The 27300-nt window shown below is 44.4% G+C and overlaps 2 protein-coding genes and 1 long non-coding RNA gene across 7 annotated transcripts in view; 2 read left to right on the top strand and 1 right to left on the bottom strand.

Annotated features, from left to right (window-relative positions):
* The first annotated feature begins 130 nt into the window (after nt 1-130).
* rpn1 (ribophorin I) lies at nt 131-4929 on the top strand. The gene is made up of 10 exons (XM_010748371.3): nt 131-529; nt 1189-1253; nt 1702-2008; nt 2097-2306; nt 2393-2585; nt 2703-2802; nt 2894-3032; nt 3359-3478; nt 3615-3860; nt 3941-4929. The coding sequence occupies exons 1-10, from the start codon at nt 290-292 to the stop codon at nt 4121-4123; spliced, it is 1803 nt and encodes a 600-aa protein (XP_010746673.2). The 5' UTR covers nt 131-289; the 3' UTR covers nt 4124-4929.
* Nucleotides 4930-13178: 8249 nt separating this feature from the next.
* gata2a (GATA binding protein 2a) lies at nt 13179-26600 on the top strand. Of its 5 annotated transcripts, none has more exons than XM_019255804.2 (6): nt 13179-13567; nt 17826-18232; nt 19015-19587; nt 22286-22443; nt 24593-24718; nt 25390-26600. In XM_019255804.2, the coding sequence occupies exons 2-6, from the start codon at nt 18004-18006 to the stop codon at nt 25687-25689; spliced, it is 1386 nt and encodes a 461-aa protein (XP_019111349.1). In that variant the 5' UTR covers nt 13179-13567; nt 17826-18003; the 3' UTR covers nt 25690-26600. The 5 variants fall into 5 exon arrangements, with proteins under 5 accessions (XP_019111349.1, XP_010746674.1, XP_019111348.1 ...); XM_010748372.3 differs by lacking the exon at nt 13179-13567 and adding an exon at nt 17478-17590 and having other exon boundaries at nt 22298-22443; XM_019255803.2 differs by lacking the exon at nt 13179-13567 and adding an exon at nt 17478-17590.
* A 100-nt stretch (nt 26601-26700) lies between these two features.
* Nucleotides 26701-27300, bottom strand: part of LOC113745929 (uncharacterized) — a 56387-nt gene continuing 55787 nt past the window's right edge. The window contains exon 3 of the long non-coding RNA XR_003462498.1: nt 26701-27197. This is a non-coding gene — a long non-coding RNA (uncharacterized LOC113745929). The remainder of the gene's footprint in view (nt 27198-27300) is intronic.

Below are 27300 nucleotides of genomic sequence, written 5' to 3'. Positions count from 1 at the left end.
TCCATGGTCAGACAGTCCGACGGTTCAGATGTCGTTGGTTGAATTGTTTTATCGCTTAATAAAACTCGGTACATGACTTCTGTCTGTGCCAGGTTTCACAATCGCCTCCGACACCGGAGCACGTTGTAAAGAGCGCGGCGTGACGTCATCACGTCGGTCTGAATGAAGCGTCATCCTTTCTGATGTAGAGCGGCACGGCGGCCTTTTTCTGCTGCTCTACATTTACCCCCAAAGTCTTTCCGTTCCTGTCCCGGTATTTCAGCTTTTTTTAAAAAAAATCTCTTTAACCATGACTCGCAAGTCTCCACTTCTGGCCGCCTGCCTGCTGCTCCTGGCTGCTCTGAGCTCGGAGGTTTCAGCGGACGGTTTGGTGAACGAGGAGGTGAAGAGGACCGTGGACCTGAGCACCCATCTGGCCAAGATCACCGCGGAGATCGTGCTGTCCAACCAGGGACACTCTGCCGTTCATAGCTTCTTATTAGCGGTGGAGGCTGACCTGGCCCCGCACCTGGCGTACATCGGAGCCTCGGTAAGCGTTAACATTAGTGAATGAAACACCGACAACACGTCTGACTGCAGCCGGCTCGTTAGCTTTAGCCTGCTAGCTGGGACACAGTAATATCTGAGCCGCTCTCACATGTCCTAACTCTCTGTGTTAAACCGACAGCAGGTCTAGTGCACGGGTTGATCGCATGCCAGCACACGGTGCTGCAGAGTGTTCACTGACTGCATGAAATCACAGCTACTAGCTTTAGGTTTGTGATGTGATTCATTGTGCACAGCCACAGTTAGCCACAGCTGCTGTTTCTACACGTATGTGGCTCAGTGCAGGGGATTAGCATCAGCTCATGTGCTGTTAGCAGAAATGTGAAAAACTATGATCGATAATTCACTGTGGAGTCTGAGGATGTGGGTAACTTCCTTAGCGCTGCACGCTCTGTCAGTGTCTGAATGACACGTATGCGCTGGGCAGCTCACTTCCGTGTGTGACTGCGCAGGCTTGCCCCTTTCCATTATGAATGAAACTGCATCAATACTGTGTTTTATTATACAGAATAATAAGACATGCACGGCTACTGCAAGGAATTATTATCCATTGCATTTCAAAAAAACTCCACATGTGCTGTATTTCGTGCTTTTATTTTGTAATCTTAAAGAGCCCATGCTTAAACCACCATGTTTCCACAGGTGAAGGGTGATGAGGAGGAAGATGGCACACTTGAACTCCAACAGACAACTATCGCAGGTCAAAGGTAACTGACACTGTCATCTAATAGTCTGTATAAACAACTGAACAGAAACGCACACAATTCGTGCACTATAAACTCTTTTTACCACGGTGATCGCTAAATGAGTGAATCGACTAAAGTTTGAGTGTTATTCATGAAAGAAATCTGTTCTACCTTTAGCCAAGGATACATGGTCTTTGTCCCACAGTTATTTGCTTCAGCATTCAAAAACTTCTGTCACTCCAGTGACTTTTAATAAGAACACAGATTATATTTGGCGATTGTTAGTAAATATTTATATCACTTTGGCAGCATATACAGTGAACAGTAATAAAACCGCTCCCTCTCTTTTCAAGAATCCAACACTGAATTCCTAAAAACAAGACTTTGTGGCTCTGACAAGCTGATATTTCACAGCTGCAGCTTAACATCGATATGCAAATCTTACCGACGTTCCCTTTGTCTCATACAGTGGGCAGTTTTACAAAGTACAGCTGCCTTCCAACCTGGCAGCAGGTGCTCAGCTGAAAGCGAAGGTGGAGATGACATTCAGCCACGTCCTGAGACCCTTCCCCACACAAATCACCCAGGCCGAGCGCCAGTTGGTGGTGTTTCAGGGGAACCATTACCTGTACTCCCCGTACCCCACCCGCAGCCAGACAACACGTGTCCGCTTGGCCTCCAAGACTGCTGAGAGCTACACCAAGCTGGGCAACCCCAGCAAGATGGATGAGATCATTGAGTACGGACCCTTCCGTGACGTGGCTCCATTCAGCGAGGTACGGCTGTGACATGATTTGATGACCTTCGAGTGCGGCTTTGAGTGCAAGAAAGTTGCTAAAACATTGTGTGTTTTGTGCATTCCAGGATACGATGAAGATCCACTACGAAAACAACTCCCCTTTCCTTACCATCAGTAGCATTACTCGCACCATTGAGGTCTCTCACTGGGGTAACATTGCTGTGGAAGAAACCATCGACTTGAGGCACACAGGTGCCGTCCTGAAGGGGCCTTTTTCACGTTACGATTATCAGCGTCAGTCTGACAGTGGCATCTCATCCGTCAAGTCTTTCAAGGTGTTGCGTTACACACAAACTACTATGGTCTGACTTATTTTTACTGATAGGGTGATGGTAATGACTCTGTATGTCTTTTCCTTCAGACTATCCTTCCTGCTTCGGCTCAAGATGTCTACTACAGAGATGAGATTGGCAACATCTCCACCTCCCATCTGCAGGTTCTGGATGACTCAGTGGAGGTGGAGGTCAGGCCTCGCTTCCCCTTGTTTGGAGGCTGGAAGACCCATTACATCATCGGCTACAATCTGCCCAGCTACGAATACCTCTACACCCTGGGTCAGTTGGTTTCTGATAACACTAACTAACGCAAACATTGGAGAAAACGTTGATTCCTACCCATGTTCCGAGTCCCCAGTGTGTGTTGTTAACATGTCATATGATTGTATCTTATAGGTGACCAGTATGCACTAAAGATGAGGCTAGTTGACCATGTGTATGATGACCAGGTCATTGACTCCCTCACTGTGAAAATTATCCTGCCTGAGGGAGCCAGGTCAGTGTTTGTAAGCAGATCTACAGTATGTTTGTTTGAGTTTTGCAGCACTTGATGCTAATTTCTCGTATTTCCCGTTACATCTCATCAGAAACATCCACGTGGACACACCTTATAAAATTGATCGCATGCCAAACCAGCTGCACTATACATACCTGGATACTTTTGGCCGACCAGTGCTGGTCGCCACCAAGAACAACCTGGTGGAGCATCACATTCAGGATGTTGTGGTAAGAATGTTTTAAGATCGCATTGACTGACGTTGCTCTTAACCAAATGTTCAGATATGCAGGAGGAGATAACCTGCAGAGCTTCAAAAACAATTCTTGTGCACTTAAATGTTGTACTTTGTACACGGCAGCAGACAAGTTACTGTGTCACCTTCAAAATGTCAGCTTTGCAAACACGATATCTCTCTACATATATAGTGTTAAACCGTACTAATGCCTTAACTACCAGTAGTATCTCACAGGACGCTGCTAACCTTCATTTTAGTTGTGTGAATTTGATTTGATATTCAAATCTAAATAAATAAACCTCTTTTTGTGATTACCAGGTTCATTATAACTTCAATAAGATCCTGATGCTGCAGGAGCCTCTCTTGGTCGTAGGAGCCTTCTACATCCTCTTCTTCACTGTCATCATCTATGTCCGCCTGGACTTTGCCATCACAAAGGTATGACCACATTCATGTGCTTTTAGAGAGGAAACCGGGTTACACTTCCTGCCTTTGGCAGATGTTCTCCATATTTCTATCTTCATTCAGTTCTTGTCGTTTTAGTCATATTTGATATTCTTTCTTCTTTGTTCAGGACCCTGCAGCTGAAGTGCGTATGAAGGTGGCCTCCATCACTGAGCAGGTGCTGACCCTGGTCAACAAGCGCCTGGGTCTGTACCGGCACATGGACGAAGTGGTCAACCGCTACAAGCAGTCCCGCGACACCGGGGCGCTCAACAGCGGTCGGAAAACTCTGGAGGCTGACCACCGCACTCTCACCAACGAGATCAGCTCACTGCAGGCCCGCCTCAAAGCTGAGGGCTCTGACTTGGCTGATAAGGTGAGGGCCACGCCTATGATTTTTTTTGTTAACCAACCCAAATGTGCAGTGAGGCTCACTCCCATCCTCTGTGCTCTCAGGTCGGGGAAGTGCAGAAGCTGGATGGCCAGGTGAAGGAGCTAGTGTGTCGCTCCTGCCAGGAGGCGGAGCGGCTGGTGGCGGGTAAGGTCAAGAAGGAGGCTTACATCGAGAGCGAGAAGACTCTGACAAGCAAGAGGCAAGAGCTCGTCGGCCGCATCGACAGTCTGCTGGACGCCCTCTAAACTACTCCTGCCACACAAGCATACAGAACCAGTCAAACTTCACCTCTGCTACAACATACAGCCGACGACGTGTATGTATGAGAATTAAATTAAATGTGACACAAGTTTTTTTTTTTTACCATCCTTGAACCCAGACATGGACTGTTAACATCTCATCTTATAGTAGTGATGGGTTTATCTTGTGCCTTGTGATAAACTCGGTCACTGTGTACTCAGCTCTCCAGCAGCTACATCATAACTCTTCTGGCTTTTTTTTTTTTATGTCTGTTTTTGAGTTTGTTGAGCTACACTTCCACTTTGTCACATCTTGCTCAGTCTTGACCCCTCTCCTCTTCCTCTTCAGTATGTATGGTTATGGGACTTTTTCTTTTTTAAAACAAATAGCTGAATGGCCCAAGTGTTAACGGTCTCATGTCTTTACTCACATATGTATTTGCTGTATTCTACGATTGATTCACCGAGTTGTGAAGTATGAAGGTGAAAGTTTTCCAATCTTCACTCTTTTGCACTTGCATCCTTTTTCTACTAGCCCCCGGGTAACGTTTCTATTTGAATAAATTTGAAGCTTTGATTCTGTGTCAGAATATCTAATGCTTGTTTTTGATGTTCATCATTTTTTACATTTTGTATGATTTTTCTTTTTTGGTCTTTTTTTTTCTTTTCTTTTTTTTGACCATGAGATTAGTGAATACATGAGATTAGGTTTTATGTGGTTAAAGACATGGGAGATGGGACACAGATGTTTGTGAAATGGGCACTGATACGGAAAGCTGTCAAATTTGAAAAATAAAGTTTTGAGAAACTCATTTGGCTTGTATCTGGGTTGTTTTTTTTTTAACATTATGGAGGTGGATGATGAATTTTATTTAATTTTGGAAAGAAGTACCCAGAGTTAATCAAAAGAGGGCGCTATTGTGTCAAGAACAACCAGTTAACCATATTGAGGCTTCTTTTTCCCTCAACAAAACAGCACTGTATTCTGACTCTGAATGTCAATGAATACTCTGCTGACATATAGAAAATGTCTTTTTTTTAAAATTTACGTTACATTATATGGCACTATGACTGCTGCACCCTTTTTAAACTTGGCACATTGGAGGGAATTTCCAACACATTGTTACATTCCTTGTTTGAGAGTAACCCCACCTAGCAGCAGAGCAGCCGACCTGCCTCGATCACAGTCACAGCCCAGGACAAACACAAGGGTCAGACTGAGGTCATCGCTTTCCCTCTGAGGTCACCAGGGGTCCTGGCAGGTCATTTCCTGCTCCATAATAACAGGCCCCGTTCCCCTCACAATGATAACGTTGACATATTGTATGTGCCATACAATAATCATTCTGAAAATACACAGCAGGGGGAAAGCAAAGACAATGTCTGTTAGCACCGATGCTCGGTGCTGGTGAAAGGCCACACAATGGCAGTTTTGTTAACGTGTTTGGACTTGAGTGGAGATTTGGAGCAGTGAGAGTTCGGAGAGCCGCCGAGTCTCATTCTCACAGCAGAGCAAGCCAGACGGGCTGCTGCCACTCACTCACGTCCACCTCGACACCAAACCACTGAGCTCACGTCTGCTTGACACTCAGTAATCAGTAATGATGCTATCAGGTCACTCTGTGAGTTTGAATGTCGGACTGACGTGATTGAAGGATTCCTTTGGGGACTGAAAACTCATTTAAAATTTGTGCATTTGAGAGGTTTTATAAAAGGAATTATTTCTTTAATATAATAGAGAACCTGAGTTCATTAGTAAGCTCTTTGGCCAGATGGAGATGGATGAATTATGTCACCAGGATTTTTGGACTAGGGCCTGTATTTACCAGACTGTTAAAAATTAAGGTTTGGACTTTGGTGGAAGACAAACGCAAATCCTTCCTTTCTACTCCTACTCACCTACCCTACCCTAAATATGGAGCTATTTATCAAATGGCTTTTAAAATTAAATTTTTAAAAAAGCATCATAAGTCTTGAGCTTTTTAAAAGTAAATATATATCAGTCTGGAGTCATAGCTGAGCTGAGCTTACAGCTTCTGAGACAAAATCACCATTCTTGTGTTTATTATTTGTATTTTATAATATCAATATCACACAAAATGTTTTAAGGATAATGTATAGGATAGAACAGACATACATACAGATTACATGAAGAGATTAATCATTGTCACAGTCTTAACATGAAACCTAAAAAGCATTTAGAATTTTATCTAAAAGGCCAAAAAGTTAAATAACAGAATATGTTGTTTTTGTTCCTTCAGCTCTTTTGCTCATGTTTTACTTCATGAGCTAGCTTAATCTTTAATTAAGTGTGTGTGTGTGTGTGTGTGTGTGTGTGTGTGTGTGTGTGTGATTTAAAAGAGGTTTAATGACATGAAACCAGGTGACGTACACAGGTCAGAAACGGCAGACATGGTGGTTACTGCTATTATGCTAAGCTAGGCTAGTTAGCGTCGACTCAATAACAGAAACCGACAATTTAGCTCCAGCTAAAACAGCTAGCCTTGACTTGAGTGCAGTCACCATAGTTTGCTTTATACCGCTATTCTTGCTAAATTTGTATGTTTGTTTTAATCATGCACTTATATAACAGAATATATATTATGTATAATAATATGACCCATGATTGTATAATATAAAACAGATGTCAACAAGTCTAGTTCTAGTTTTTAATTTAATCAGATATTCATTCTCAGACCATACACATGCTTAATCATGTGATTATTATCTTTGAGTTGGAGTTGATAAATGTGTCTTGTAACTTGTTTTACTCCTCAGACGTGTCTTTGGGGTATTCTTCAGTGGACTTTGTAAGGTTAGATAAATACAGGCTCAAAGTCTGAGGATGATCCAAAGTCATAACTCAGGCCACAAGTGAACACACTTGAACTAATTAAAAGGTCTTTGAATTTTAAGTTAGACTGTTGCTGCTACAGAGTATCATGCTACTGGACCTGCTTCATGAAAGGGCATCTCTGTACATGGCTGGACTTTAAGGCTTATGTCATCACACACACCTTTTGTTGATGCATTTGCTTCCCTACTTTTGCTGTTATATCACTGTCTTGTGTAGTATTGCTGTTTGGTTGATTGGCCTTTTTCAGTTCCAGCCCTGCCCTCTGGCCCAGGATGTGATTACCGGTCGCAGAAGAACTGCGGTTTATCTGTTGGCGTAAGCCGAGCAGAATACTGTTTAAACCGGAATTCATGTGCAGCACTGTATCCTGATGTGGCAAACCGTGTGTGCGAGTGTGTGTTTGAGGTGGATGAGGGGGTTTGTGCAGGGTGCTGGACTGGTTGGGCCATGTGGTTGAGCTGTCATGGTCCCCCCCCCCCCCCTCTCAGGCATGAAGTTGATTATTATCTTCCTTTCCTGAAGTATAGTAAAGATGCAGAGTGTGTTCTTTCTTTATCTGCCAGAAAAATAATGAATATGCAAAAAAAACAGAGTCAAACTAGGTATCAGTTGAAGAGGTAATCCGCAAGCCCTGGGTCCTGTGACGTGGTGGTGATTGATTACATTGAGGGCTCACCTGCAGTACTCTCCCTCTTAATCTTTCTCGCTCTAAAATACACACACACATACGCACACACACACACAAAGAGAGAGAGGCAGAAGTCACCAGTCAGGGAACAATATCCTGCTCAGAAGACCCTTCACAGCACACTCTCATAAATCACTGAGACAGAGCCACCACCCTCACTGTCAGCATGCTATTATGCACACACACACATACGTACACTCGGTGTGCACGTTCCTCACGACACACATTCATTCAATTCAGTCAAATCTGCTGCCCCGGCCGTAAAAGGATGTCATCAAAAAGAAGAAATATGACTCGATTCTAAACTCAAAACTCGCCCTCAGACGCACCTCATCTGCGTTGATTCCCTCTGGCCCTGCTTAAAACACACATCCTCACAACAACCGCTCTGTGTCCCGCTCTAGCCTGGCCCTCTGCACCGGCCATTCCTCAGTGACAGGGTGCCAGGATGAGGGGATGAGAAGCTCTGAAGGGCGAGGTGAGGGATGGATGAAAGCCCCCGCAAGGCCAAGGTCCCGGGGCCCTGCGTGCTGCGCAGGTGGCAGGTGTGATCTGGCCGGGTGCAGAAGCGTGAGGGTGAGGAAGAGGAGGACAATGAAGGCGTCTGTGGCCCTCGTTGCAGCTGCAGGACACGGGGAGGAGTAGGGCTGACAGATAAGACGGTCAGACAGACGGAAAGACGGAGGAAGGGAAGGACAGGACGGGGAGCGCAGAAGATGGAGATGGGACTTCAAACAGAGGATTGGGCCCTGGGTGCAGAGAGACACATTCTTGTCTGGCATGGAGGAGGCGGGGCAGATGGAGAGCAGGGAAGATGGATGGCACGAAAGAAGGCGAGCATCAAAGTCTTCGGTCGCACTCCTCTCATGCAGATGTTTACATCGCGCACACTTTTGCTGAAAGCCTCTGTGCTCTGCCTATATATCTGTGTGCATATTGATGTCAACCTCCCTCTCTGTATGGATTTGTATCGATGAGACAGTAATCCTCTTCCCTTGCCGCCCTTGTGTGCAACTGTCCACAGCTCCCACTAAGACCCACTGATCTCTGCCACATGGCGCTCCATCAAAGCACTGATGGTCATGCCTCTCAGGGCAAGTTTTGCCAAAAAACAAGCCCGCGTGGCTCATACATGTCCCTCAGTGCAGAGGATAAACAGCAGATGAAGGTCTAACACTACTTTGGACTTTGTATCATCTTGGATCACATGAAGGCGAGTGAAACAAAGCTGCTCTCTGTTAAAAAGCACTCCAGTCTGACACACACACACTCACACTCACACACACACGTTTCCTACTTTCTCTATCGGACCTGATTAGAGTGACAGGGGCACTTCCCATTGGCTGTGAGAGTGGCCCTCTCCTTCCCAGGGCAGCCAATTTCCCCTACTCCAGAGCTGATAGGAAACTTTGATTGTCCACCGAGCTCAGGAGAGACAAAGAGATTTTTCCTCTTGCAATCCACATATCGCTCCATCACATCTCCACCTACAATCTCCCTCCCCACTTGCTCTCTCCTCCTCTCCTCTGCCATCTCTCCCTCATGAATTTTCTTCCCTTATTTCCATGTACTCACTTTTCTGTTGTGGGCTGCTCAACGCGAGTCCATTAAACTGGCACTGACTGCTTTGATGGGCAGGAAGTTTCACTTCATGTGGTGACATCTGCATCCTGTGACACAATCCTACCTTGCACACTCCTACTGTGTTGGCTTACCACTGTCCTCTAAACACATTCCTATAATTTAACACTGCGAGTGCAGGCGGATGCTGCTAGAAGCATTTGCATACTGGTAGGCCTATGTGCTTGTGTTGGGGCGTGAAGTGGACCAAGAAAAAGAGGGAGATGGGGTGGAAGGGTGGCTGAATAAGCAAGGCGTCTAAACATGTGTAGAGAGCCAACAGGAAACATCACCCTCTCTCTCTTTTTCTCCACCCGATGCTGGTCCACACTTCCTGTCAACGCTCCTCTAACTTCCTGTCCAGCCACCGGGAATCCCAGCTGGAACATTCCAGATGTGCGACAGTCTCCCTGCTTCATACACACACACACACACACACACACACACACACACACACACACACACACATAGAGGAACGCTCTTGTAGTGCTATTACACCCTCTCCTCGCCAGGGGTCGCTATATAACAGCGCATTTCCTCCTGCATGAGCTGACTGCGTCTCTCCTGCAGTGTGAAGCTTCACTGGGCTCTTCTATCTCTATCTCTCTCTATTTTTTTCCCCCCCTTTTCTTTTTGGCGCAGAACAAATGCGCAGTGCCATTAGTATAATGGCTTTAAATGAAATGGCACCTGCATGTTCATAAGCGTGCATTGACGCTGGGGCCACATGGGGTGGAAAAAAAAAAAAGCAGGTTTTGTGACTTTGTGTATGACCTTTTCGGAAAGAGAGCTAATCCCGAGCTATAATAGACTCCGGGACCGATATGGAAAACTGCTGCACCGTTATCTCGGTTGTCTAGGAGACCATCAGAGCACCGGGGCCGGTGGAGATGCCACGGTATTAAAAGGGAGAGAGTGCGTGCGTGTGTGTGTGTGTGTGTGTGTGTGTGTGTGTGTGTATTGGAAAATGTTCTCTTTTTTTTGTCACAAGTGTCACTCATAAATACTGCATTATGGATGTACAACCTATTTTTTTCTGCCACGTTTGGCCTGCAGCGTTTTATTTTTCAGCATGTTGAAATTATGAATTAAATGAAGACGAGGAAAAAAGGTCAGTCACGAGGGAAGTGAATGGAGGCTTATGTTATTCGTTCAATTAAACTGCGCTCACCGGACAACAATTTAAAAAAAAATGTATCAGGTCTTTTTATGTCTTAAATTGTCGCAAACATGCGCTGTTAACCAAATGTAGTTTAGTGAAATGATAACAGGCCTAAAGCGAGGCCCGTGTGGTCTGCAGAGGAGGAGGCCTCCTGACCAGACTAACCCAAATCACAGAAAACTTCCATATGAGCGGCTCAGCCTGTCTAACTGAAGATAATGCAATCATGTTTCGATGTGTTTCTTAGAGAAGAAGCACTATCACGAGTATAATTAGAGCTGGAAATGGAGCTGATCGCGTTATCTGTATTTTATGCCGTTATCTAGAGATAGTCTGAAAAATATAAACATACTTTAAAAATGTGTTGTTGTTTTTTTCCATCCACGGGAAGTTTTCTAAGTTTGTAAACATGCGACAATATTATATTTACAAAAACGAGCCGTGTGATAGGACACAGGTGATTTTTGCAAAAAAGGGTGGTGTAAATTTAAAAAGAAGGCGGCACATCCTCCAGCAGTAATGGGACTAATCACACAGATAGGCATCGTATCACAGTGATGTATGTTGGCTTGTATTGATATGTAAAGTGTGTGTACCAATAGTCTGGCCAATAAACTCCCCTCTAATGCCAAATAGAGCTCATATTGGCAGTAGCGCCGCAGCGCGTAAAACGTGTAAATATTTCTCATTCCCTGCGCCTATCTGTCTCTATCAACCTGCGGGACCCCCCCACCCCACCGCACTCTGTCCCCCCCGCCCACCTCCTCCTCATCCTCCTCCTCCTCCTCCTCCCTACAAATGATGCATTAGATGCATTGAATGTATTTGTTGTGCAAGTTTGAAAAGGCGGCGATAATCTGGGAGTGAGAGATAAGAAACACCAATTTATTCAGCAGCACTTTGGACCCCGCTTCCAGCCTCGGTCGGTGCTGACACCCCCAGCAGTTTGCTGATAACGATTAGGCCATTTATTATCTTCACAGAGAACAAAGATTGCGTGGTGCCGATGAAATATTACCCCTGGTAATAATCAGAAGGAGAAGGGCCCTGGCATCTAATGCAGTGTGCATATAATATCGTCCCTGACGGAAAAACGTGCACACGCACAAACACAAACACGGAGTCTCGTGCAGAACATTGATTGACAAAAACAAGTGCAAATATAAGACTATAATGTTGTGAATTTGATTTATTGATACAGATAATCTGCCTATTTTTTTTAACATACTACTACTCTTACTACTACTACTACTACTACTACTACTACTACTACTACTACTAATAATAATAATAATAATAATAAATAAGTTTGTTGTCATTTTTTCCTGCCAGTGCCTAAATAAAATTTGCTGATGTAAAATTAATCTAAATTTTATTTCTTTATTTCACCACCTACTTTTAACCTGATTGATAGCTCTGGTGAATTAGTGTCCGGCGGATCATAAAGACCTATTGTCATATTTCTCAGCTAATTTAATTTTAATTAGCTCATTTTAAAAGTCACACACGCTGTATTAAATGCTTCATTATTTTAATATCGAGTACAGTCGAACACATAGCTAAATGAGCCTCATATAGAACAAATAATCAAAATGCTGTTAGTCAGAGAATACATTTCTCTCACAGTCCAGACAATAACAATAATAATAACAATATAGAGCCTGGACAAACTTTACAAAGAGATTTGTCTCCTTGTAGTCTATGAGTGAAAATATCACGAAGCACTATTTGGTTATTCTCACTGAACAAAGACGTCTCAGATGTTTTGAGCTCTTTGCTCTGCTGATTTTAAACACTGAAACAAACGTTATTAATTCAGTCAGCCTTGGACTTTCTCGCATTTCTTTTCTTGTCTTTTCTTTCTTTCTCTTCTTTTTGTGTGCGTGTGCACTCTGGGGAGCACGAGCCTCGAGTTGCAGAGGTTCCTCGCGCCTCTTGCACCTGCCTGGCTCCAACGCCGCGCACGAGCCCAGGTCGCGTGCAGGAGATTTTAGAGGCTTTGCATGTTTTACAAAAGTTGTTGTTAAAGAGGAGGGAAGGGGGGGGGGGGGGCGTATTTTTCTTCTTTAACACACTGCACGCATTGGAGGGGGCGTGGGGGAGGAGCAGGGGGTGAGAGTCATGAAGCAAAATCTCTGTAAGTCAATTAAGAGCGAGGCTTACACACACACACACACACACACACACACACACACACACACACTTTTAGTGACAATAAAGCTGAGAAACATAAGAGGAAACAAATACTACATGGTGTAGTGTAGCTCTGGGCTGTTTGCTGACTGACACTTAAAGGGCTGCACAAACACCACCCTCAGTTTGCTTTCTGTGAGCTACAAGCTGCAAAAAAAAAAAAAAAAAGCTCGTTTAGAACTTCCAAACTGCTCACCATGCTTGTGCATGTATTATCCTGCAGCTGGGCCAAAATGGGGACCAGGAGCACCCACTGACCCTGTAAAGACCCCTCGAGCTAATGCAATTATTTCATTATCATTTCACTGACTGCAGAGGTGAAAATATGCGTAAAAAATGTCCTCATGTCACTACCTTCAGTCTGTAGGCCTGTGCACATTTCTGTATCAAAACTCTAATCTAAAACTCTAGAGGGGTTCTGCAGCTGAGTGGGGGGTCCTTGATATAAAACCATCCTCTGTAAGGGCCAAGTTATTGATCACCTCCTGGGAACAGGTACTGCTGCCAGTTTCTGTCCATTTAACCGGGACCCGGAAGACAGGCTGCTTGGTTGACGTGCCATTACGTTGCTGTGTTGCTGCAGCCTCTCACACGGCCGCTGAAGTTTTTGCTCATATTCAGAGAGGTTTGGATACAGCGAGAGAGGGAGGGAGACTGAGCACAGACACACACACACACACACACACCGCTCTTTGCCAGCCGATCAGACAGAGAGCACGGGTTGTTCCGCGTTGTCTCGACAGCATCTTTACAAAAAAATAAAGCAGGGCTCGCCCGGACATCTTTTTCTTCTCCAAAATCGGTCGTTTTATCCTGCGCCGTTATTTTTGGAGAGAAGCGTCGGAGCTGTGCGGTGAATCGGATGAAGGCACTTTCTCTGGTTTGACTCCGAAAGCGCAGCCACTGTGCTCACATATGACACTGCAGCAGGTAAGTGAATTATTCATATTTTTTAAGTCTTCTTTCTGACATGTTTTCACCATTTAACAACTAAAATAACACACACAAAGCTGCAGGTGGGCTGTAAAACGGGTTCAAATATATCATCGATCGTTATTCACATTATTGTAGCAAATATATATTTTTTTGCAGCATTGCATGAGCTATAGTGTTTAAGAAATGCTTTTATTGTTTTTACGCTTTATTTATAAACCACCATTCATATTCAGCCTCAGTTTGTCACGGCTATTCACTGTAATACACAGTGTGTTACACTGAATAAACCCAAATAATATCTGACAAGCGGCACAGTGTTGAATTAAATGCACAAAACATCAGTAATCAGTCGTATTATTGTAAATATTATCAGATACTTTTTTTTTTTATATTTATGGCAGTCTGATTTTCTTTTTTCCTCTGAGATCAGCATCCTAACCTTTATTTTTCTAAATGAGCGAACAATAAAAATGATTCTAAATAATAAATGCACTCAGAGACGTTAATATTGCGCCTGCGGTATTTTTTAAAATTTCGAAGAATTTGCGTAAATACTATCAATAATCAATTGTGATATACTCAGTGCTGCCGTGGGCAAGGTGTGAAGAAGAAGAAGAAAAAAAAACTCGATCACGAAATGGATTAGTGTATCATCAGCGTGATAATAGTGACGACAAAAGTCTTCAATTGTCACGCTTTAAAATGCAAAATGACACGAGCAATAAAAAAAAAAAATCTTTCATCAGCAGAAAGAGCAATCACATCAGTACAATGGTGGAGCAGAGACAGGGGCGGGCTGGGGTCTCCACAGGCATCCACGAGCTGGAGGGAATACATGGCACCTTTTACACCAAGCACCTACCTACCTACTTCTCTCTCTCTTACTTACCTGAGCTGTTGTCTGCATGGTGTGCACGATTCAAATGACATGCAGTGAGTGTGTGTGAAGTGCTGTGTTAGTGTGTGTGTGAGCTACAAATAGATCAAATGCAAAGAAAGAGTTATTTTTAATGAATGAGTGACTGAATGAATGAACAGATTTTTGGAGCTATGACATGTCAAACTTTTCCAAATGTGTTCTCTATTTATAGCTAAGAATTTTGGCTATACACCTAAGAATCATCTCATGCTCCTTAATCCTTTTTTGTTCAACGTGCAGTTTGTGTGTCTGACTGCTCCTTTTTTTTCCTGAAATATTGTTATTCTGAGCCCAAACTGCTTACTGGGAGCGAGTGCTGTTCTCATAGCAGCATCCAGGCCCCTCTCGTAGCAGTTATATGGTCTTGTGTCTGGGTGCTTGTGTCTATAAAGCCCCCCAGTGCCCTGACTCGATCTAATTAGCCGTGAGTAAAGGGGACAATAATGCTTCAGCTGGTTTGTGTCATTCTCTTCTCTCTGGCTCTGCTTATCTTCACAAGCCCCACTGTGGCTCTTCACACTCCCCCTCCCAAACGCACATACATAAAGAGTAGAGTCAGACACACACACACACACACACACACGCATTCGCACAGTCACACACCTCCACTCTGGATAATGATGGATGACCGTGCCCAATGGGAACAAACAGGTAGATAAAGCCAATCCCATTTAATAACAGCATGGATCGGAATGATAATCTTGTTGTTCATTAGCCACTGTGGCTGCACAGCGATACAGTTGTTGCACACAGTTCTCACCCAACGCAGGAGGTGTTGTGAGAGGGATAGTGTTCTCCAGTCAAGGATAGCATCCCTGGGTGAAACAATACTGCTGTGTCCTTGAGAAAGACAGAGGGAAAGCAACAGCACCCCCCTCCCTACACCCTCTCCACTAACCCTCCGTCACCCTCTCCCATCTTTTGTTCCAGCACAGATACAAATGGGATTAATGAAGGTATAAATTACAGAGGGCTAAATCCTGCTGAGTAATCCATTTGGCAAACATGCAAACAACAATGGGCATGCAGCAGAAGCTAGCCCAGGCCTGACCCACTCCTCCAAGGCCCAGTGGTTAGCAGCACAGCCAGAACACAACACAGAAACGCAGGCTGACCACTGCTGCAGGCTGTAGTGACACGTTACAGTGTGCAAAAAAAAAAAAAAGAAGTCCTTTCACTACTCGTCTCAAGAAGAAGAAAAGCGTCACTGGTCATCCATTCATGCTGGAACAGAGGGAGTCGTTGTTGCTTCAGGTTCAAGCGTGTGTGACAGCAATTATTCTGCAGCATAAAAAAGCAGCTTTTTATTAGACATATAAATAGTGTGTTTCTGATGATTGATTCTTTATGCATTATAATACAACATTTATAAAAGGACGAGGGATAACCGTGTGGAAGTGTGTGTGTTCTCACTCCACCTGTCCACTGTGCTGCTTCTTTTCACTGGAATGTGAGTTATTCAGGTGGCTGCTCCTCTGCTGCCCCACATGCACTAATTTGTTGATTTTAGGAGTTGACAAGCTCAAAGGGCTGAGCTCATCAACTCACTGCCCCTGGCAAAGTGCCAGTGATTTAATGACTGATGACTGACACACACACACACACAGAAACACACTTACACACACACAGACACACACTTACACAGCAGGTATAACATCAGATCAGTACGATTGTCGCCTTATGACCTGCATCATACCTGGTCATCAGTATTATGAGGGACTCTTTTACCTGAGATCATTTCTCCAGGTATCCGAAGCTTCACGTGACACAGCCCCCACCCCACCAAAAGTCTGTTACGTCAGGTCTAGGCGTCAGCGTGGCGGGTAGCCTAGGCTCCGAGCAAACCCTCCAATTATTCCCTGTCAATCACGCACGTACGTACGTGCACACGCACCAACGAGGACTATATCTGTATGGGCTTGTGCGCATGCACGGACTAATCATTTTACACACGCACTGCAGCTAATTCTGCAATTAGAATAGAATAGAAGACATTTTGTTCCTGCTTTTATTCGTCCTGAATGATATCCACCATAATAGTCTTTTTTTCCCCCTTCACAAACCCTGACAGAAACCAGCTTGTTCCAGGCAGCAGATCATAATTTTCATAAATTAAATAAATCAATCCGCCTTTGTGTAGAGTTTTGATTTGTTTTGTGAATTTTGAATGAGAGCGTTGAGAAAACACTTTGATGATCACCAATTGGTTTTTACGGAGGCCTTGCGCCCATCCCTGGTGCCACCAAGTGAGAATGCGGCGCCATTAGTATGCAAACAGTGTTTGATTGCTCTGTCCCCGAGACAAAAACCACTGTTTTCACAAGAGGAATGCCCTGCTACTAATTAAAGACAATTAGGCGCTGCCAACAATGGGGCCAATTTCGAGGTCATAAATCGACTCCTCCTCTGTTGGTTTTAGAGGTGCTGAAATCGCTGTTTATTTACATAACAGCAGTATGCGAAACACAACACTTACAATTATTGATGGTAATGTGGAGCTCCACCAGCAACTTTAATTGTTAAAGAAAAGACATTTTGCAAGTGGGTGCGACATTTTAACGACACTCAAACGTGTGGAGAAGGAGCCACAGATCATTTATAGTCTTGGAATATTTTGCACAGGGGTTCATAACAGGTGAAGGCGACTTACAATAGTCGTACTCTTCCCAAATCGTTATAATACTGAGCCATGCATTGTGCAGAGTGAGTTTCCCTTCATGTTAGATGTCTGTCTTTGGGCTTATAACTGCCGCTAAAAAAGCAGATTATCAGGGGCCGATTGCTCATTCAGTGTGAGCTTCATGAGAGAGAAAGACCCCCGAGAAATTACACCGCTGATTGATAAGTCTTTTAGTTTTTTCGGTGCAGGCAAATGGAAATTGAAAGGAGAGCAGGGATGCAGCGAGCCAATTGTGGCAGGGCTGAGTGTGATTGGCTCAGACCGAGGCCCCGCCCCACGTGGCTTGATATGGGAATTTACTGGCGCCAGCCGCATCAGTCTGCGCCACATCTCATTAATGAGCCTGAGCACTGCATGGATCAGGAGGTTTACGAGGTTTCGTGCTGTATCTGCCGTCAGCTGATCGAAATTGCAACAGGTATCCAGAGGACACATTTGTACTTTTCTGTTGTGTTGATGCGCAGACGGGACGCTTTGCTTCGACACTCGAGCTGTAATCACTAGGACCGTGAAGTGCGCAAAGTTTATTTCTCATGTCAGCTGCTATGATTATATATATATATAAAAATAACCAGGATTCTTGTTCTTTGCATGGAAGAGGTGCAGCGGCCACGGTGTTTCTGAATTAACATTTTGCTTTCGTATCATTGCAGGTATAACTGAGGAGAAAGGACACCGGGTTATTTGAGGATTCTATTTCTGAAGTAAATAAACACTTTCACAGCTCAGGAGCTATATTGTAAGGAGGATTTAACTCCATTTACCTCGGGAGGTAAACATAGCCTAAAAGTAGCAGACGCCTTCAGAGCAAAGGAGACGGCCAGCTCAGACATGGAGGTCGCAGCGGCCGATCAGTCTCGGTGGATGGCGCACCATCACGCAGTGCTGAACGGCCAGCACCCGGACTCTCACCACCACAGTCTGAGCCACAACTACATGGAGCCCATGGCGCCTTTACTGCCCCAGGACGAAGTTGACATGTTTCTGAACCACTTGGACTCTCAGGGGAACCCCTACTACACCAACTCCCGGGCGAGGGTCACGTACAGCCAAGCACACGGTAAGATGCGCTCAAGTTTCGGTCTGACAATGTGTGATGAGAGATGAAGGACAGGTCTGAAAAAATATAATTTTTATTATGGCATTACTAATGATTTAATATGATTAATTAATCACTCAAACAGAGCTTGCATTATAAAGCGTGTATGTGTGTGTGTGTGTGTGTGTGTGTGTGTGTGTTTATGTGAGTACATTATATTCTATATAATGTGTCTATTAATTAACAACATAAACAATTCGTGCAATGTGCAGTAATTTGTTTAAAAAGTCGAGTTCACTTTTCTGGGACGATTCAGCAGCATAAAAGGAATTTCTAGCAAATGACAGCGAGAGGAAAGGGAAGTATGTCATTTAACCCCTCTCTGTTGGGGCAGGAGTTTCTGGAGGGGGGAGAGAGAGGCACTTCCCGGATATAAAATAAAAACCGCAAATTTACTAATAACAATCTTTAGTCCGAGAGCTGCAGCCGATGAAAAGATACTGCCCCGAAGAGAGGATACTTTCAGTGTGTTTTCTGCGGTAAACAGGCCTTTTTAGTCTCCATCTCGAACAGACAAGAAGCTGCTGTTGTTTCATGGAAAACTGTTTGGATAATTAACCAGCTGTGAGAAAAAAATGTTATTTTAAAATTTAATTATCATTGTTTTTATCTACATCTGGAACTAAATGTCTGACTCCAGTAATTCAGAGTATTTGACAGGTAAGAACTTTCTGTTGCGCCAACTGCAGTGTGAAGAAAAGTTAGAATAAAACATAATATAAATAAATTGTTTTGGATTCTAGCTCGCCTCACTGGGAACCAGGTTTGCCGACCACACCTCATCCACAGCCCCGGTATTCCCTGGCTGGACCCGGGGAAAGCTGCCCTGTCCGCTGCCCACCACCATAACGCATGGGCGGTCAGCCACTTCAGCAAACCCGGCCTGCACACCACCGGCTCCGGCTACCCCTGCAGCAGCAGCACCGGCACGGCCCCGGTGTCGTCGCTCACTCCGGCGTCTCACTCCAGCCCGCACCTCTACAGTTTCCCCCCGACCCCACCGAAAGACGTGTCCCCGGACCCCGGCCCTACATCCCCCACCTCCACCTCGACCAGGATGGACGAGAAAGAGTCGATCAAGTACCAAGTGCCGCTGACGGACGGGATGAAAATGGAGAGCTGTAGTCCGCTCCGCAGCGGCCTGGCCTCGATGAACAGCCAGGCCACCGCTACGCATCACCCCATCCCGACCTACCCGGCCTACTCTCTGCCACCACACGAGTACGGCGGTAGTCTCTTCCACCCCGGCAGCCTGCTCGGCGGGTCTTCTTCCAGCTTTACGCCCAAATGCAAAAGCAAAGCCAGGTCGAGCTCAGGTGAGTCTCACGTGTGTTTGAGTTTCTGCCTCACATCAGACGGCAGATCCCACTGATAATGCCTAATTAAATGGTTATGGTTTATTCAGCTGAGCGGTGAAGCGTTACACACCAGCCCTATGCAGTTTACCCCAATGCATCGTGAGGAGATAAATGTTTCATTTGTACGTGTACTAATATTAACACAGCCTGCTGTTGTTATAGACTACACTTCGTTTATAGAAGTGTGTGTGTGTGTGCGCCATGCGGGACTTTACGCATGTGTGTTTGAATACTTACTGTTTTAATAGTCAGCTTTGTCTTGCACTCAGCTAATGCTCAATGCTGGTGGTGATCATTTCCATATCGGACACTGAAAACCTGCCCTGACAGCTCTTATCTCTGTCCCATCGCACTTGTAAGCTCCGTCCACTTAAACGGGCTCACTTTAGAGAGGAACCAACCTTCGATGAAACCCGTCACACTAATCCAGGTCAACTATTCACTCAATGTCCGGCTACAGCCGTTACGCTCACGATTAATCGAAACTTAAACGACAGGAAAGTGGAATTAAACCCAATTTAATATAATCAATTATTCAAACAGATTATATCTTTATGTATATTATATACGTCATTTATTTGTGTGGGTTAGACGAATAATAATTAAAGTCAACCAGAGATTAAACATTGTAACACAATTTCCACGAGATTTGACATCGACTTAATCAATTAGTTCCTATATGTTCAGCAGACAGTCAGCTTCTTCGTCTTCGTGCCATTGGCTTGTTTTCTTTTTAAATGTGGCCTTTATTGCACTTAAAAAATGAAGGAGTCACGACGCCCTGGCTCCTGCCATATCCTGTATACCTCCAAGTGAACAAATCACGACCTCCACCCCGCCCACAGCTCTCCCCAGTACTAACAAAGCACAGGCGACAGAGTCCTGCTGTTTGTGTTTTTAAGCATGGCCTTGGCCCAGTGCACTGACATGAAGTGGAGGCAGCCGGTCCACAGTAGATCTGCTTCTATGTGCAGATGAAAGTGTACTCAGTGACACAGTATGCATCGTTTCAAAGTTTGGAGAGCAGTGTGTCGAGGATTAAAACACACATAATTATATGACTCGAAATCCTCAAAGCCAGTGAAATTGTTTATAATATATGCAGTCTGTTATCTGACTGTCTAGATAAGCACCTGATTCAATAGACTGCATGTGTTGGGAGTAATATTTAGACTTTATGTCTGACATTAATGTGCAGACATTTGAAAAAACAACCCAGTCTGGTAATGGCTTGGTAATTTCCCTACATTGTTCCAGCTGTTGTACTTTGAATTAATGGGCAAAAAAAAAATGACAACAAAAGACACCGTTAACAAGTTTGTTCCAAATGTAGTCGTGCAATTATCAATATTGTCATCCGCTGTCCCTGTGCTTTTTTTTTAATACACCTGGGGAATGCTCAGTGGCTGATAATCTGAGTGAATGTGAGCTGTTGTAGCTGAGAAATGTTATACTGTGACATTTAAAAGAAGCTGGCCAGACTGAGGCTGAATCAGTAACACAAACATATCAGCTCCGACATTAAAAAGGCTCTTATCTATCAAAGTCGGTGTCCAGTGCCAGTAATGGTGATTGATTGTTGTACAAAATGCCACAATGACATTTCAGCTGTCAGCACATATACCTTACAGTAGTGTGGCTTCCTGCTGAACTAGCCTCAAACCAGAACTCCTCCACCTCCTCCTCTTTACCCCACCTTTCACATGAAGCTTCCCATTTTTTTTCTGTTCTTATTTCAACACTAAACATTGCATAAGATGCAATACATCAGTCATTGCTGGTGCATATTTTCAGGTGTTAATGAGCCTGCTTTAATGTGGCCGCTGGATTGTGAAACACTTAAGAGGAAGAGAAGGGAGGTGCAAAAAAAGAAAAGAAAGCGGCGAGATGCATTTCAAAAGGAACATAGCTTTTTGCTCAGGTCAGATTCCATTGTAGAGCGAGGGTGGGACTGTGGGTGTCGCTGGCATTATAACAGGAATAATGAGATGATGCTCTAGGGAGAGAGGGATACTTGAATTAAATGAGTCGGTCGGTTTAGCAACAGGCTGTTTGAAGTCAGTCAAACCTGAATGGGCGAGGAGAGCATGTGGGAATAAGTAAAAAAGCAGGTTTTTGTATAGAGGAGCACAAGAATGCACAGGAAGTCTACTCAGACTCGGTCACGGTTGGAGGATAATACAAACATCATCAAAACAATGCCGAATTCAACGGCATTTCTATATTATTAATTGCAGCCAACTGGCATGCAAGCTCTTCATCAAAGACTGCAACACTGTCCGGCACATTTAATACCACCACCACACACTTATGTTTCCTCTCATGGGTGCCCACTGAGTTGATGAATAATGTAGCCCTAATTTGATGGTGTGTCTCATTCTTCTTGTTGGACACCTCTGGACATGTTCTGGCTGTCTCTGGCCTCCCCACTCTGGATCGGTTTACATAGAGGTGTCTGTGTCCATGACAGCCGTGTACACTTGGTACACCTGCACTCTGATATGAGACAGATTTTGACTTCATATTACAGGGCCATCTAGGGTCGTCCAGCACTGTATAGATGCCCAATTGAGCCAGACAGCTGTTATGTGTTATTTCTCTGACAGAGGGTGAATTTTTTAATTATATAAATTTTCCTTTCGTCTCCTCCTTCTTGAACTATATGCAGAGGGCCGTGAATGTGTAAACTGCGGTGCCACCTCAACCCCTCTGTGGCGACGGGATGGTACCGGCCACTACCTGTGCAACGCCTGCGGACTGTACCACAAGATGAACGGCCAGAACAGACCGCTTATCAAGCCCAAACGTAGACTGGTGAGTCCCACACTTCTTGCTTCATCGCTTGACTCTGAGAGAAGGCACCCAAATATGAGCACAAAGCAGATGCTGGCAGAACAATTCCAGGAAAGTTATATTTTCCCTATGATCTTCCTGGAATTGTTTGTCCCTCTCACCCCCCGGTGATCCGCCTTCATGGCCTGTTACAATACTGCTACTATTGCCATTGTTCCTGCTATCATTATTGCTGGTACTTCTGATACTGTTACTGATACCAATGCCCATGCTGCTTTAGTTAACACCACGCTTGAGTAAATGAAAAGCAGCGTGGACATATAGCATTCTTGTCATCGATGTACCAGTGCTCCAGAAGCTGGACACATTTCTGTGCCAGAATTCATTCTATCTATCTATCCATCTATCTATGAGTGCATAAATTATTTAAATCTTTTTGTCATTACTATTCCATGTCTTGATATTTTACAGTAATCCCTGAATTCTTTGTTGTTCTGCAGAAATAATTTTTTTTTTTTATTTTGTACGTGAGTGAATAATTTATCAGCAAACAAACAAATCCACAAACTTTGTCGTCTACAAATTCAGAAATATCCACAAATAACATGGCTGTAGTGTCTGGGTCATTGTTAGTGGAAATAAAGATAAGCAGTATGAGCAGGAGCCACTTATGACTTCATATGTATTAGTGGCTGAACTAAAATAAACAACTGCAATAATAATAATAATAATAATAATAATAAAATAAGAGAATAAATAAGTAAATATGTAAAAAAATATATTACGAATTAATTACTGGATTTAAGACGAAAAAATTATTTAGTTCTTCAGATCTTTAGTTTTCACTTTAATAAAAACAGGTTCGTGCAGGCTAATTATGATTGCGCAGTTTAATTGTCTTCATTAATTGGTCTTGAAAATAAATTGTGCGCCATCAGTCGTTCGGTACAGATGTTTTGAACGGGCTTTAAACACTTGTGATGATCTATATTTTTTTAAATGATATTTTTTCGTGTTGTTCCTTGACCACCTCCACGTCGTTCCTCCTCGTGAAAAGTCCCAGTACATTTTCCACTGGCTCGGCCCATGTGGCTGTAGCTTTTGCATTTTCAGCTCAAGTGTTTTTCAGAGTTGTGTTCAAAGGGGCATCCAGTTGTTTCCTATCCGGATATCTGCCCGGCCCAGATAAGGAAGTCAGGCTCCCGGCTGTTTCCGCCTTCAACCAGCGCGCTGCATTCTCTATAGCCAGACTGACATATACTGTAAAGAGATTATCACAACACTGGAGGAGCCGCTTATGTGTGAAGAGACAGACCGAGAGGGGCGGGGATTGGAAAATAAATGGATTTATGTTCTTCTCTTGTTTATCATTCTCGGTGGTCACTGGTACAGCCTGAGCGCGCAGCGGCTTTTTTATTTTAAGAGCTCCCATGTTTTGTTTTGTTTTACACGTAAAAAAAAATGACCAGCGTTATTGTTGCTCTGCATGTCAACAGCAACCAGGCCACCTGAAATTAATTAAAAGAAAAAGCTGGATGCTGCCTGCAAAAGCAAAGAGCCGCAGGGTTCTTGCATGTAAAGCTAATGTTTCTTATTATGTGTGAAGAATTGATCCGCAATGGACACAGGAGCACGTTGCCAGGCAGGACACCGGGTCTTACATGACTTTGTAGCCCAGTTCCCTGGATCAGGATAAATAGAGGGTTTACACAAGGCCTGCATTATAACCTGTTAATACGAGCATACTTATTTTTAATTCATTAATTATTATAATCAACGGAAAGGCGTGTACAGAATCAGGCATTCTGCTGAAAAATGTCCCCGTGTCTTATTGCATAAATGGGACAATTTGATCATGGTTGTAGCGGTCTGCGTATGCTACGTGCAATTGATTTAATAGAGGATTTAAGTCATTTTTCCAGTCTGAGTGTCGCTTCTTTTGATGCTTTTCTGCACGTGGTTCTGCGGTCAGAGTTGAAACCTCACAAATTCATCCCATGCGACGTCAGAGTTGTGGCTGTAATAATAACACAACTGTTGAGCCTTTAAAAAAAAAAAAGAAAAAAAAAAAAAAAGAAGCGTGATATTTACTGTGCAGCTCTGTGTCCGCGCTGACCTCTCTGCGCCATGCTCATTATTCATGATGTATTTTTCTCTCTGCTTCCTCCAGTCCGCTGCTAGACGTGCAGGCACCTGCTGTGCAAACTGCCAGACCACCACCACCACCCTGTGGAGGCGCAACGGGAACGGAGACCCGGTGTGTAACGCCTGCGGCCTTTACTTTAAACTGCACAATGTAAGTAGCCTGAAAAAAAAAAAACCCACTGCATTCATGTGCGGGGTTTTTTTGGGGATGGATGGAGGGAGGATAGGGAGGGGGTGACGGTGCTGGTCGTTAACTGGTCAAGTGGGCGGACAGCTCGTATCGATTTAGGAGCAGAGAAACTGTGAGAGTGTGGAGGCAAAGCCTGCTCACCCTGTCGAGCAGAACCCACCGGTCGTCTCTTTTTTATTAATCCATCGTTGTTTCAATGGGGGGCGTTACTCCCCGGAGAGACTGCAGGGTGGGACTGTCATTCAGTGTAACGGCGTCGGTTACACTGATGAGGATTTGTCTGAGGCTGCTCCTTTCAGCTCCAGCCAGCCCTCATCCCCATGTATTCATATTGACCAGGACGGTTCTGTTTGGTTTGAAATTGGACAAAAGCTCCAAAAACGCCCCTGACTCGCCTTATAATGGAGCTATATATGCAAAACAGCTGCTCATTATTTATAGCATTTATCTCACACTGGTGTAACTCCTGATATTGCGCAAAATGAACATAAATCCTAATTTGTGACATTTTACATCATGAGCTGGTAAACAAGTTTTAGCTACGAGCAAAATGAACCTTAATAATCTATAATGTTCCATTCAGTGAAGCTTTTGTTTGCCTGGCCTTGAGCTAATGTGCTGCTCTTCAACAGGTCAACAGACCCCTGACCATGAAGAAAGAAGGCATCCAGACACGCAACCGCAAGATGTCCAGCAAGTCCAAGAGGAACAAGCGAGCAGGCGACGGCTTCGACGAGCTGTCAAAGTGCATGCAGGACAAGGCCTCTCCCTTCGGCGGTGCACCTGGCCTCACCAGCCACATGGCTCACATGGGTCACCTGCCCCCCTTCAGCCACTCTGGACACATGCTGCCTACTCCCACGCCCATACACCCTTCGTTCGGTCACCCTCACCACTCCAATCGCTCACCGGTCTGGGCTGAGCCTCACTGAGGCTCCTCCGGACCCAGAAGTCCTCCGCCTGTAGGAGCCACCACATCGCCATTAACACTAAATGGCCCTCCACATCGCGTCAAAAGCTGAGCAGACTTGTTGTGTCATGTACAGTGGTTGGAGGGGAGAGACTTTCAGTTGGACTTCATGACTGAAGGTCGCGTCATGCCTGACCTCACTGATGGGACGCTGCAGAGCAGGACTTTAGTGGACTCTGTGAAGAGCTTATGTGACGAGGGGTTTGTTAGTCCCCATGTGAGGCTTGCAGGAATGGAGTGAACGGCGACGCTTGTCATTCTTTTTGCTTATTTTTACTAAGTCACTTTGGTACCCACCTCTCCTTGACCCCTGTAACAGGAGACTCACGAGAGGTCTTAAAAAACCCCGCTGTTTTCACCTCACGGCCATCTCATTATACACTGAGATACGTGCACCCCGTTCATCCCCAGGCTGTTTGTCCACGGACAAACACTGCAGCGCTGGAAGTCTCAAGAAGACTGGCCCACAGCTACAGCACCCGTACACCACTGTTACGAACCAGTCCGACGTAGACTACAGTACCCACAAGCCAGTGCTCTCCTCTCATGCTGGATTGTACACCACCACAATGCTCACCTGTTTTTAATAATGGACTTTTATGGAAAAAAGACACAGTAAATAGAGTGTTTATAAATGCTTAATTGCTATTATTGTTGTTATATTTGATGTTATAATTATTGCTTCGATAATTTATTTTCACTCTTTAAGCTTTCGTCAAAGACACATGGAAACTGTTATGATTTGAATTTCATGGTTATTACGTAAAGAAAAACACTGATCTATCTTAGATGAAAAGTCCCTGAGCTGTACGTTTTTATCATTTTTTCCATCTCACAAAAGTAAAGGAAATAAAGTTTAATACTAAAGTAAAATCTGCCACTGCCTCCTAAGCCTGTCTCTCTTTTTCATCTTTGCGTGCACGCGCACACACACACACACACACAAAACATATAGCACTGGACTAAACGCTCCTTTTAATGAATAGTGCTTGATTATTAAAATCATAAGTGATATCAGATGCATCAAGGGAAGCTCTGTGATCCCTTGAGCGTGGTAATGCTTTGGTCAGGCTCCTCCTCTATCTGTGATGGCGCGTTGTTAAGAGAAGGCCTCTTTGTGGAGCTGAGGCCCCAGGCTGGACCATTGTACCCAGACAGCAGGCTCCAGCGAAGGGCTCCGGAGTCACACACAGTCATACATATGCACATACCCACATGCTCATGCACACATACACACACTTTGAAAAAATAAAAAACAAATACAAACCCTAATTCACACCCATATTTAACCAAATAATCCATGCAATGTCTCTTTTGTTAAAACAGTCTAACAGGCACATTTATATGATTTGTATGTGGTGAGTACTGAGTCATGAGTGCAGTTCAGTGGTAGCCTTCCTCGCTCCGTGTCTGTCGGAGTGGTCCTCTCTCTTGGCTGCGGTGATTGGAGTGAGAGGAAGGACAGCGGGTCTTTAGTGGGAGAGAGAAGAGGAAGGAAAGGCAATCAGGCGACCTGAGCAAACACGTGGGGGTCTGCTCAGACCCTTCACACACAGATGTGCACGCAGCTGAG

This window comes from Larimichthys crocea, chromosome VI, assembly GCF_000972845.2.
Source record: "Larimichthys crocea isolate SSNF chromosome VI, L_crocea_2.0, whole genome shotgun sequence".
Taxonomy (NCBI): domain Eukaryota; kingdom Metazoa; phylum Chordata; class Actinopteri; family Sciaenidae; genus Larimichthys; species Larimichthys crocea.
This window is presented reverse-complemented; position numbering and strand designations above follow the sequence as displayed.

Excerpts from the sequence above, each read along its gene's own strand:
- rpn1 (XM_010748371.3), top strand. The coding sequence starts at position 290 with ATGACTCGCAAGTCTCCACTTCTGGCCGCCTGCCTGCTGCTCCTGGCT. Across the intron at positions 2,307-2,392 it reads CATCCGTCAAGTCTTTCAAG|ACTATCCTTCCTGCTTCGGC; the intron begins GTGTTGCGTTAC and ends CTTTTCCTTCAG. Across the intron at positions 2,586-2,702 it reads CGAATACCTCTACACCCTGG|GTGACCAGTATGCACTAAAG; the intron begins GTCAGTTGGTTT and ends TGTATCTTATAG.
- gata2a (XM_019255804.2), top strand. The coding sequence starts at position 18,004 with ATGGAGGTCGCAGCGGCCGATCAGTCTCGGTGGATGGCGCACCATCAC. Across the intron at positions 22,444-24,592 it reads TCAAGCCCAAACGTAGACTG|TCCGCTGCTAGACGTGCAGG; the intron begins GTGAGTCCCACA and ends TGCTTCCTCCAG. Across the intron at positions 24,719-25,389 it reads TTTACTTTAAACTGCACAAT|GTCAACAGACCCCTGACCAT; the intron begins GTAAGTAGCCTG and ends GCTCTTCAACAG.